We start from the raw sequence: 13169 nt of genomic DNA on the forward strand, positions 1-13169 counted from the left end.
AGGGATAGACCAGTTTCACTCTTGCTGTATGGTGAAGAAGTAGTTCTTATGTCTTCCTCACAAGTGACTTGTGTGGTATAAGAGATTTTATATCTTGTCATTCATCCAGATGTTTAATGTTGGTAAAAAACAGAGTATGATTTCTAGAAAACATCAGTGACAACATATGAATGGAATCAAATTGCCCAAATAAAGTTTGTTAAGGGAAGCCCTGTTCAGGGGAAGTTTTCAAGATTTGATGTCATATTGTGTTTTAATTTGTTGAAAGCCACCCACTTTTGAAACTGTTTTTGCAGGTCTTTGGACCATAATAAAGAATGTATGCATGCACTAAGCATCTTTGTTGGGAGTATCTAAGAAAGTGTTGTGTCTTGAAAAAGTAAACCAAAAGTCCCCTTTGAATTAACTGGTCGTTTATTTGACTCTTTCCTTTTGTTTAACATGGTTGTTGTAATTGTATCTGCTACTAAGTTCAAAAATCATTCTGAAGTTCAGAACTCAATTTAGGACATCTTGGGCAACAAGGGCTTGCTGTTTTTATCATCTTCAGTGTGGCTTTCCTAGCCAGGAAGTTATCCTGCAGTTTCAACAAAGTCAAAAAATGATGATGAAGAAGAATTTATACCCTGCCCATCTGGCTGGGTTCCCCCAGCCACTCTGGGAGGCTTTCAACAAAATATGAAAAATACAATAAAACACCAGACATTAAAAACTTCCCTAAACGGGGCTGCCTTCAGATGTCTTCTAAAGGTCAGATAGTTGTATATTTCCTTGACATCTGATGGGAGGGTGTTCCCCAGGGTGGGAAGGACAACACAGGTTTTTGCTTTTGGAAATGGCTATCCTTTGCTCCAACCTTCTTGAGCACCATAGGATAAAGTTGCTCTTTGTAATACATATAGGATAAATCTACACTCCACTTGCCTGTCACTTGAGACCCACAATTCCCAGAGTTACCCATAAAGAGAGATGGTTTGCTAAGCCAATTTGGGAATCATAGCTCTGGCATGAGAATAGGGATCTCCTAACAATTCTGTTATGATTTGTGGGTGAACATAATTTTGCTTCTTGGCAGAGGTAACCAGGACTTGGCAGAGGTAACCAGGACTGGGATATATGCCACTAGCTATCTTATTATCCCTCACAATTGTAGGCATTATGTGTGTGTGACTCCTGTGTGATGCAACTTCAAAAGCCAAAAAACGCACTAGAAAAAATTACAACCCCTATCATTATTTAAATTACTGGTTTTCATTCTCTTATACAACGGATACCTAGAGACTGTTAATGCCATGAATTATCAGCAAATTATAAAATATATAAAATCTTCAGTATGTTGAGAACACTGTTTAGGCGCAGACATCACAGGCATTCTTTTGTGTGAATTTTTCTCCTTCATAGAGTTGATTCTGCCACTATTTTAATCTCAGTAATGAGTATCCCTCATTCCCATTTTTGTACTTGCCCGTTTAATATTTTATGCCAATGATTTTTATTTTGAAAACTCTTAACACACACACGGACTCTCCTGTGCCCTTATGTGTCTTATGTGCTTTTGGATGAATTGTTAGCAATTTCCCAAGGTTATACCTTTTTTTCTCCTTTGCAGACAAAGTCAAAATTAATACCTGCGACTGAACAGCTTTGAGTGGAGTTGTTAAGAATAAAACAATATAGTTCTTCTTCACCCTTTGTGATAAATTGAGGTGAACAAGAAAGTGTGCTGGTCAGAGACGCTGACAGTTAACATGTAAATCAGTGCAGTATCTCCAATCAATAAAGGCAATAGAAAAACTGATAGCCAGAAATAGTGCTGTACTTTGAAACATGGAAATCTGCGTGGGAAAAGGAAGTTTTGTCAACGGGGTCATACTTCTGCTGGTGTTGCTTCTCATACTGCTGTGTCATTCTGTATGCAAGACACATTCCATTAATTGCAGCATATATGATCCCCTCCCGGTTTCTCATGAATATTACCAGCCAGGAGACTTTGTCATCGGTGAGATTGTTTCTCAAGTTGTCTTCCTGTCTGATGAACTCGGTTTCACAAAACCACCTACAGAGACCTTGATTGATGAACCTGTGTAAGTCCGTATTCTATCTCCCTCTGTCATTCTAAAATAAGTACAGATCGTAATTAGTAAGGACACATCACTAAGAAATGAGATTCTTTACTTCCTTTTTTGGAGTAAGTAAACAAGTGTTTTGGATTCATAATACTCATGTTGCCTTCTCCATTGCAATGTGGGCACAAATGACTACTAACTTTTCCTACACCAGAGCCCATTAAAATCCATGAGTCCAGTGCAATTTAGGACTTCTGCAGAATGACTTCTTACCCGTAAAAGATTTTCAATAGGAATGTACTGAGTAAAATAACAATAAATTCCATTTGCTCACTTGGGTTCATTCTTCAAAGGTCTGGCAGATTTTTGCATGATACCTTATCAGGGCTGGCCCAGGTTGTTTTGCCACCTGAGGCAAAAGAGAAAATGCCACCCCTGCCACCCCCTCTTCGTCTGCAGCCTCATTGTGAAGGTGGCAGGGCAGCCAAAGGAGGCTGCAGCAGGTGGGCCTGGATGAGGCTGGCTGTGTTGCCTGGTGTGACTGCCTCGTCACACCTCATGGATGGGCAGCCCCGTCTCTTATGCATAGTTTTCTACTTACCCTCATTTAATTTCATTTTGTTCTTGAAGCCAAAAGGAGCAATTCCATTAACTGCAGGCAACAGTTTATTCAGCAACTGGAATGATCCAAAAATGTTCCTTTCATGTATCACATTTATTGTAGTTCAGTCTTTTGTCTTAAATAGTTTTAAGCTACACCTTCAGCTGGGAAGCTTCCAGGTAACTAGGGATGAAATATACAAATATATATATTGCTGCTGTTTATGTTGCTTCAGTAAAACAGGCTGTACCTTTTTTCAGCTCAATGCCAAAGAACTACCAGCACGTTCTGGCCTTAGCATTTGCTGTCAAAGAAATCAACGAGAATCCCAACATCTTATCCAATATCTCTCTGGGGTTTCGTGTCCTCAATAGCTACTACACTGCAAGGATGACCTACAAGGCCACCCTGAGCCTGCTTTCTGTGCAACAGACCTTTGTCCCCAACTTTATGTGTCACACCCAGAACAATCTGATAGCTCTCATTGGGGGATGTACCTCTGAAGTCTCTGCCAATGTGGCCATCATTTCAGCAATCCACAAGACTCCACAGGTAAGCTGTGTGCATGAAGGCATGGAGGTTTCACAGCTGTGACACACAATCTAGATTTCAAGGAAGCATTGAAAATTTCCCCTGATCTATTTCATCAACCGATAGTTTAAATGTAGACTAAGTGATAGACTATCTAGTGGATACACACCTCTTTAGAAAACAGTACTCATGGCTTGACATCAAAGGAGAAGGAGGTTTAAACTGGAGCCCCCTCTCCACACCCAAAGCTGTATTCTGGATCGGAATTGAAATTTTGAATCCTGTTATAAATGACTCAGATGTAAGGTTGGAAGCAATTCATATCCATCTGCAGCTAATAAAAAAGCGAAAGGGTTGTTAGCATTTCAAATGATAGGAATGAAATTCAAAACAATGTTCATGAAATGGTATGTTGGGCTCTAACCACTAACATGAGGTTGAACACAGAAAAAGGCAAAGTACTGAATTTAGATGAAACACATGCACACAAATATCTATAGGAAGCAGTGTACGGGATAGTAGTCATACTTGTGAAAGAGGTCTCAGAATGATTGATCTATTTTTTATTTCTTTATTTCACTTTTTTATAGTTGGTTAATCCCCTGCAACTCTGGGGTTCAAAGGTATAACATCTTATTCACTGATTTTATTTCAGCTCACTTATGGATCATTTCTGCCGGTCCAAAGCACCAAAAGGCTCTTCCCATTTTTGTACCAGATGGTCCCCAGTGAATCCCACCAGCACAAAGGAGTTGTGCAGTTACTTCAGCATTTCAAATGGACATGGATTGGGCTCTTGGCTGTAGATGATGACAAAGGGGACAGGTTTTTACAGACCATTGTACCATTGCTTTCCCAGAATTATGTTTGTTATGACTTCATAGTAAGAATACCAAAATGGGATTTTGTGGCTGAACTGCTAGATCTGGGGCTTAAAAGTCTGAATAGCGTTAGCATTGCCTTTGGGAGAAAAGCCAATGTAGTATTTATTTATGGAGAATCTCCTTCCTTTATGATTTTGAGAATTATGCTAGTGACAGCACCATACTTTTCATTGCCAATTCAAGGCAAAGTCTGGCTTGTTACATCCCACTGGGATTTTGCATCACAATCTCTTCGCAAACAGTTTGATATACAAACCTTTCATGGCTCCATAACCTTCACTGTTCACTCAAACCAGCTGGTAGGATTTCACGAGTTTCTTCAGATGATAAGACCTTCCTGGGCCCAAAGAGATGGTTTTATCCAGAACTTCTGGAAACAATCCTTCAGCTGTTCATTAAAAATGTCTAAAGGACAGAAAGAAGAGAAGGAGGAAAGCTGTACTGGGGAGGAGAAATTGGAAAACATTCCTGGAATTTTATTTGAAATGAAAATGACAGGCCACAGCTACAGTGTCTACAATGCAGTCTATGCTGTGTCACATGCTTTGAATGCCATGTACAAATCCCACTCTAAACCCAGAAGGCAGGGAGAAAAGAGACTGGCATTTCAGAATATACAGCCGTGGCAGGTAATTACAGCTCAAAGCTTTTATAGGTTAAGTTTTTTCTCCAATACACTCCCATTTTGCAGAATACAATTCCATAAGAAATAAATAAATGTGTGTGGGTTTCTTTTCTGTTCTGTTTTGGACCAAAGGAACCAAAACAACATCAAGGAATATCAAGTCACCATGATTTTTATGAGAGAGAGACAGAGACAGTGTGTGTATGAGAGGCATTTGTGACCCTCTCTTAAATAATTGCAATACCTGGTTCCATTTGTCTATATTTTCTTCCAATATAGGTGCATCCATTTCTAAAGGACATCGCAATCAATAATAGTGCTGGAGACACTGTGCGCTTTGATGAAAATGGTGAGCAAGTTACTGACTTTGATGTTACAAACTGGTTGATGTTCACCAATGGATCACTGGTTCGAGTCAAAGTCGGAAGACTGGAACCACAGGCTCCTCTGGGCAAAGAATTAACCATTTATGATGACCGAATTGTTTGGCATCCAAACTTTAATCAGGTGTGACACAGCTATCCATACTTGAGTATATATCAGGGGGAAAGCCTCATGTTTTGTTCAGTTTATTGTTTGACATGCTCCTCAGCTTCTGAATGATGCTGGTTAGCATTAGTTTGTTATTGTTCTAATTGTAGCTCATTCCCTACCATGTAAAAAAAAATTGTTTGGGATCCAAACTTTAATCAGGTACGTTTGCTCACCCTTCTGGTGCGGCAGCACTGTGGGATGGCAGAGGCTCCACTGGGGGCCCCAAAGAGGGAATCCTGATTTCAGTGCCCCTTCCTGAGAGGTGGCGGGGGAGTAAGACCATGTCCCCTATCAGGAACTGGATCATGGCCTGCATCCTGGTTTGGCGAATGAGGATGCAGGCTTGGACATGGGCTGGGCCAGGGGGCAGGAAGGCTTCCCATGGAACTGCTCCCTGGCCATTTAAGCAACCCTCTCTTGGGGCGCTACCTATTTTCCCCTCGTCGGGTTCCCCACCCACCTTTGGTTTAAGCTGATAGTAAATGACTTTGCTGTGGCTACAGTGGTTGCTGTTTTAAGGGGCCATATAGGAATTTGTCCACCAGCCAGATTGGCTCCAACCCGGTGGCTTTGCCTACCTCATAGAAATCGTCACAACTGGGCTGGGCATTGGGCCAACCCTTTGTCTTGGATGGGGGGGGGGTTGTAATCTCCACCTGCCCCTCCAAATGCTGGAGTATCCCGTTAAAGGGATCTGGGGAGAGTGGTCATGTCCATGTGCCCAGGCGGGGCCAGGGAAGAAGACACTCCCCCAGAGAGTAGTTCCTGCAGGGATCACCCTATCTGATGAACCGTATTTTTCTCTCTATAAGACACACTTTTCCCCTCCTAAAAAGTAAGGGGAAATGTGTGTGCGTCTTATGGAGCAAATGCAGGCTCCATGGCTTCAGCGAAAGCAACGCAAAGCCTCTGGAGCACACCGACCCCTCTTGCTCTCCTGGCTTTGCTTCACTGGAGAAGGAAAGCTGCACAGCACCCCTTCAGCGAAGCGGGAGGAGAAATGGAAGGGGCTCCATTTCTCCTGCAGCTTCGCTGAAGGGGCGCTGCGCAGAGAGGGAGAAAATTTTTTTTCCTGTTCTCCCCCTCTAAAACTAGGTGCGTCTTATGGTCGGGTGTGTCTTGTAGAGCGAAAAATACGGTAAGTCTTAGGCCCACACGTCTGGATTGACCTACACATCACTTCCGGTGGACGGGCCAGAGGTATTTCAATTACCCCATGCCCAAGCCAAACCTCTTCCATGTGTATTCAATAAAGTTGTGGCTTCTTTGGATCCCAACCAGTCTTAGTGGACTTTTATTTATCTGGGGTTGGGGTCTGGGGAGCATAATGCCTTGACCCGCAACACATGCCAGGAGTTGACACTGACAACAACACTAAACGTTCAGCTCCCAAGAGGTGGAAGGTGATGCGAAAGGGGGTAATTCGATTCTTCTTTGTCTTCCCTTTCACAAGATACTGAAGAAGGAATAGTTCATATTCCCAATCTCCCTTTTTCGTTTCTGTGCAGGTGCTGCCTGTTTCTTTGTGTAATGACTACTGCTATCCTGGCTACAGCAAGAAAAAGAAGGAGGGGGAGAAGTTTTGCTGCTATGATTGTGTTCCGTGTCCAGAAGGGACAGTCTCTCTCCAGAAAGGTAGGAGGCATAATGTACAGAGATATTAATAAGTTTTGATAATGTAGCACATTAATTATTCATTTGAAGAATATAGTTCACCATGTAGGGCACTGTACACAGAGCATGTGCAGAGGAGGACAACCAAGATGATCAAGGGTCTGGAAACCAAGCCTTATGAGGAATGGTTGAAGGAGCCTGGGAAAGGGGAGACTAAGAGGAGATATGAAAGCCATCTTCAAATATCTCAAGGGCCGTCACATGGAAGATGGAGCAAGCTTGTTTTCTCCTGTTCTGGAGGGTAGGACTCAAACCAATGGATTCAAGTTACAATTTATATATTTCTGACTAAACATTAGGAAGAACTTTTTGACAGTAAGAGCTGTTCAACAGTGGAAAGGCCTCCCTTGGGAAGTTGTGGACTGTTCTTCCTTGGAGGTTTTTAAGCAGAGGTTGGATGGATTCTTCAGCTGAGAAGTTTGCATTGCCGGAGGTTGAACGAGATGACCCTTTGGGTCCCTTCCAACTTACAATTCCATAATTCTATGATTCTTTAACCTTTTTCTCTTAAAAGTGTGACAATTAAGACCACCTGTGCTTCTAGTGACAAAGCTGAATTAAGGAGCTCTCCCAGATTATGTACTATCCCTTCAGAGGGAGCCCAACCCCATCCAGAACAGGTAACTGATCTATCTCCAAGAAATGGGAACTACTCACTCACAAGGCCTCAGGCTTGCCAGGGTTTAAACTCAATTTAAGCTCCACCAACCTAGTATTCCACACAGACATTGATCCAGAGACTGGATGTCCACTCCTGATTAAGGCGTTAACGGGAAAGAAGAGTTGTGTGCCATCAGATGGCATTTTGTTTCTTCTTCGCAAGATCTTTTCCATTGTCTGTTAAACAACTTTGAGGGCAAAATAATGCCCATAACAGCAATCCCAATCTTGCGGTTAAGAACCACAAAAAAAAGCAGTGCCCATAGCACCCAATCCACTGAGGGGGTTCAGGAGGAAACCTTGGCAGATCCTATCAAAGGCTACAAAAAGATCAAGGAAAGGAGGCCAAGAGAGAACACAATTAAGAGGAAGACAGTATAAATGAAAAACATTTGCTGGCCAACTCATTGTAAGTACAGTGGTACCTCTAGTTATGGACTTAATTCATTCCGGAGGTCCATTCTTAACCTGAAACTGTTCTTAACTAGAGGTGTGCTTTCACTAATGGGGCCTCTTGCTGCCTCTGCACCACCGGTGCACAATTTCCATTCTCATCCTGGGGCAAAGTTCTCGACTCGAGGTAACCCTTCCAGGTTAGCGGAGTTTCTAATATGAAGCATTTGTAACCTGAGGTGTTTGTAACTCGAGATACCACTGTATTCAATATCAAATGAGATTTATAGACCACTGTCACCACTGCATTTATTAAAGTTTAATTTTATTTGGGGAAGGTAGTGATCTGATGATGATGGGGCCACAGAGTGAGGGGAGGGTAATAAACAAACAAACAAGAAAGCAAATATTAATGGGTAACAGAAGTGACCTTATTTTGGTGAAGGATTTGGGTGGGAAATAAGGGGTGGAGTATTGAAAGTACTCATTAACTGGATGGGTGTATCTTAACCAGCTTTTCATTTCCCCCCTCAGATATGGATGCTTGTATCAAATGCCCCGAAGACCAGTATCCCAGCAAGGACCACACTCAATGCATTCCCAAAGTTCTAAGCTTCCTCTCTTACACAGAAAACTTAGGGATTATCCTGGCTACTTTGGCCATTTCTTTCTCTTTCATCACCATTCTAGTGCTGGGAAGTTTTATGAAATGCAGGGACACACCCATAGTCAAGGCCAATAACCGGACCCTGACTTACATCCTCCTCGTTTCCCTTCTTCTTTGCTTCCTCTCCACTTTGCTTTTCATTGGACAGCCAGGAGAAGGGATCTGCCTTCTACGCCAAATGGTCTTTGGCATCGTCTTCTCTGTGGCTCTTTCTTGTGTCTTGGCAAAGACCATAACCGTGGTTCTGGCATTCATGGCAACCAAACCAGGATCTGGGATGAGGAAATGGGTGGGGAAAAGACTGGCAAATTCAATTGTCCTTGTCTGCACCTTCATTCAAGCTGGCATTTGTATCCTGTGGTTAAGTACTTCCCCGCCATTCCCAGATTCGGACATGCACTCATTGAATGGGGAAATCATCTTGGAATGTAATGAGGGTTCAGCGACCATGTTTTACTGTGTCTTGGGCTACATGGGCTCCCTGGCCGTAATTAGCTTCGTTGTGGCTTTTCCGGCCAGGAAATTACCTGATAGTTTCAATGAGGCCAAATTTATTACTTTCAGCATGTTGGTGTTTTGCAGTGTTTGGTTGTCCTTTGTTCCAACCTACCTGAGCACTAAAGGAAAATACATGGTAGCCGTGGAGATCTTCTCCATCTTGGCCTCCAGTGCTGGATTACTGGGTTGCATCTTTTCTCCTAAATGCTACATAATTTTATTCAGGCCTGATCTGAACAGTAGAGAGCAAATAATGGCCAGAAAAAGTGAGAGGATGTAAGTTCATCTGCTTATTATGCTCACTTAAAAATTCACTGGAAAGTCCACATCATGAGATTTTTAGTATTAGTGCTTTAATAGAGACAGATCATTGCTCAAATGTAGCCTTCTTGTGAGTACAGTTTTACTGGACAAACATTATCACAGGTCAATGCCCTGTTTTGATTTGGCTTACATATATTAACATTACCCCTTTGCCAACCAGGAAAATAAAACTTGACTTTGGCTATCAATAAATTGAGGGTTATGAAAACATAGTAGTGCGGGTATCTATTTTGACCAGTGAAATTGGGATTTGTAGTTCTTATTCAAGAAATGTTGTCGGGATCTTGGTCTCCATGTTGAGTTGTCTTCTCTACTTGGGCATGAGACTATATAACAGGGAGCAGCAAATAAGGAAAAAGAAAAGAGGATAAACACAATAAAACAATAGTTGGAAAATTCAGAAAAGATATCCTAGGAGTTTTGAATTGAATGATGCCACTTCAGAGGCCAAAAACACACTTGGGAGATTATAATCATTCCTATCATTGTCAAAATTACTGTTTTCTGTCTTGTGACACAATTGCCATCCAGAGCCTGTAAGAAAAATCAACAATAAGCACATTGAAAAACCTATATAATTCCTGTGTTATTCAGAACTGGATCTAGGGGTATGTAGGGTATTTTCATTCTTCTGCATAAACACTTTCCCATTGATTTTTAACAAATAAAGTATGCTGTGAGTATCCTGGTTCCTCATATATTCTCCTGCTTCCCCTGTTTATTTTCTGCTTCCCAGATTCTTATTGTGGAAAACTGAACCTCATTGACCAGTATAGAATAGCACACATGCCCTGTAATTTGCATACCCATCTTTTTTGGGAAACAGGCTGATAATTCACAAGTTTGCATTTGGATTCCTTTGCTCACCACAGCAAAATTGCTGACACCTGACCTGTAGACACGCATATTAAGTTGTTTAGAAATAAATTTTAAAAATTCGCTCATCCTTAGAGGATAAAGGGGGGAGATAAAGAAAACACGCTTTTTAGGGAAATTAACAATGGACAAGGAGGCGAAATGAAATAAAGTAGCAGGATACTGGTACCCAGATTCCCTAAATAGGCATGCTGCAAATCTGGGTATCAGCAACACCATCTACCATTCAAGGAAGGCTGCAGAAAAGCTGAAAAACAGCCACATTGAATTCTGCAACTGGAATCATGGGAATACAGCTTTGGAAGGGGAGTTTCATCAACAGGATCTTGCTTGTGGTGATGTTGCTGCTCGTTCTACCGTGTCATACAGTATGCAATGCACATTCTATTAATTGCAGCATATATGATGATCCCCTCCCTATTCCTCATGAATTTTACCAGCCAGGAGGCATTGTCATTGGTGAGATTGTTTCTCAAGTCTTTTTCCTCTCTAATACGCTCTCTTTCATGGAACAGCCTGCCCAGATCACGATTGACGAACCTATGTAAGGCATCAATATTTTTCACAAAATTTGAAATATGTATGAATTATAATGATTCAGAACATATCCTTAAGGAATTATGTACTTTATGGAGCTTTTGATGTAAAAAAAGTGATGCTTGGATTGTTAATATGTGTGTGATACCTTCTACAATGTCTTGTTGGGCATAAACCGCTAGTGTGTTTCCTCCAGAAATCTTACAGAAATGAATGGATCATGTGCATTTTTGTATCTCAGCTGGAGCAGGACCCTCTCATACAATCTATTTGCTTCTGAGGTGGTTATCTGGCAAGGAGCATTTATCTTCTTTCTGTTTGTCATTTGTTCATACTACATTTTAAATTTATTTCCAAACTGCTAGAAGTCCGATTCTTTTTTAAATGAGTGGCAAAATGAGGAAACCTTAAAACCAGTGCTGTTTTTCTAGAAAAAGAGGTGCCAGAACTCACCATGAGCACCTTGTTCTCTTATAATGGCAATGGCGCCCACCTGAGAGGTGCCAGAACTGAGTTCCAGTGAGTTCTGGCTGGGAAAAAGTCCTGCTTAAAGCTATTTCATTTCTGCTCTCGCTGTACTTTGTTGTCTTTCATCCTTGATCTCAATCTCAGCCCGTCCCTTGCCATTTCAGACCAGGTATTTCTGACATTTGGTTTCATATTGTTATATTTTAGAGAAATGAACATGTTTCTTATTCCTGTTTTAACACATCTATTTTTCAAAGCTTACTCTCTCACATCATACATGGAGAAACATAGGGCTATTGATGCAATACTTAACAGACTTTAGAGGGACAAAGCAAACCTAACCCTCTTATGGAAGTATCATTAGATGGGCCAATATTTACAAACAGAAACTTGTCCCTATTTCTTGTTCATACTTTTTTATTTAGAATCATAGAATTGTAAAGTTGGAGGGGACCATGAGGGTCATCTAGACCAGCCCCCTGCCATGCAGGAGTCTCATGCTCAACCTACTAAGTTATCCAGCAGACATTCACAATTACAGTTTAAAAGTGTGCATACTAAATATGGTACTGCCCCCTTTTAAAGGTGATTTGTGAATTGACTCCAGTACAATACAACAGTATCTGGGAAAAGGATTTCATTGTACTTTCCACCTGTAATATTTTATTAAGCATTAAAAAGTCCTAGAACTGTATGAGCATTTAGATCATTAATTGACTGGAGAAATATTTATTTCATAGGTCTTATTTTTGTACTTTGGTATATAATCTTGTGCAGTTATAAACTACAGTTTAATCCTAGAAACCTGCAGAGATGTGATGATGAAGTGAACAAGTTGTTGTTGTTGCTGTTGTTGTTGTTGTTGTAGCTGTGGTTTTATTAAACAGCTGCTACTTTTCTTGCAGATCAGTGCCAAAGAACTACCAGCACATTCTGGCCTTAGCATTTGCTGTCAAAGAAATCAACGAGAATCCCAATGTCTTATCCAATATCTCTCTGGGGTTTCGTATCCTCAATAGCTACTACACTGCAAGGATGACCTACAAGGCCACCCTCAGCCTGCTCTCCACAGAACATAGGTTTGTCCCCAACTTCAAATGTGACAACCAAAACAATCTGATAGCTTTCATTGGGGGTTGTATCTCTGAAGTCTCTGCCAACATGGCCATCATTTCAGCAATCCACAAGACTCCACAGGTAAGTCGTGTGTCTGAGGGCATGGGGGTTTCACAAGTATGACTCACCATCTTGGTTTCAGGAAACTTTCTGACAGTGTTCGCCATGATTTTTAGTAACTGAATGAGAGAATTATGGGCTAGATGATTATACAATCTGATGGATAGGACAACAGAACACATGGATAGTTTCTCATCAGAGTTTGGGGATATTTCAAGTGTGATACTTCAGGACTTTGTTTTGAAGGTGTTGTTTCTCAAAATATGTATTGATCACTGAGACAAAAGGGTGGAGAGAATCCTTATCAGTTTGGAGATGACAAAAGCCTGTGAGGGATAGATAGCACTTCAGAATACAGGAAAAGAACTCATGATGCCAAACAGAACCTACTTACTCTGACAACATATTTTAAGTAACTCCAATTCTCTCAGCAAGAGATAAGCCACACCAGGGAAACCGTCACTGAGTCCCAAAGCCTTCAAGCTGGTCAAGAACCCTACAGGAATCTCCCAGTAGCATCTGTCTGCAATGTCCCCAAATGCACAACTCAGATATTACTTCTACAGGGTTCTGTAGGGTCCCTGTTCTGGAAACAGGGAGTGGAAGTGATTGATTAGTGTAGCTGCATCTCTGATGGCACAGTGTAGGGAGCTCA

General features: G+C 41.4%; 1 protein-coding gene across 1 annotated transcript; it reads left to right on the plus strand.

Moving 5' to 3' along the window:
* Positions 1-1827: 1827 nt before the first annotated feature.
* On the plus strand, positions 1828-13131 carry LOC128404235 (vomeronasal type-2 receptor 26-like). The gene is made up of 9 exons (XM_053369728.1): positions 1828-2084; positions 2928-3219; positions 3854-4381; positions 4987-5214; positions 6750-6876; positions 8503-9409; positions 10731-10877; positions 12244-12535; positions 12946-13131. The coding sequence occupies exons 1-9, from the start codon at positions 1828-1830 to the stop codon at positions 13129-13131; spliced, it is 2964 nt and encodes a 987-aa protein (XP_053225703.1).
* The last annotated feature ends 38 nt before the right edge of the window (positions 13132-13169 follow it).

This window comes from Podarcis raffonei, chromosome 16 (assembly GCF_027172205.1).
Source record: "Podarcis raffonei isolate rPodRaf1 chromosome 16, rPodRaf1.pri, whole genome shotgun sequence".
In the NCBI taxonomy this organism is placed as follows: Eukaryota; Metazoa; Chordata; class Lepidosauria; order Squamata; family Lacertidae; genus Podarcis; species Podarcis raffonei.

Excerpts from the sequence above, each read along its gene's own strand:
- LOC128404235 (XM_053369728.1), top strand. The coding sequence starts at position 1,828 with ATGGAAATCTGCGTGGGAAAAGGAAGTTTTGTCAACGGGGTCATACTT. Across the intron at positions 2,085-2,927 it reads ACCTTGATTGATGAACCTGT|CTCAATGCCAAAGAACTACC; the intron begins GTAAGTCCGTAT and ends ACCTTTTTTCAG. Across the intron at positions 10,878-12,243 it reads ATCACGATTGACGAACCTAT|ATCAGTGCCAAAGAACTACC; the intron begins GTAAGGCATCAA and ends CTTTTCTTGCAG.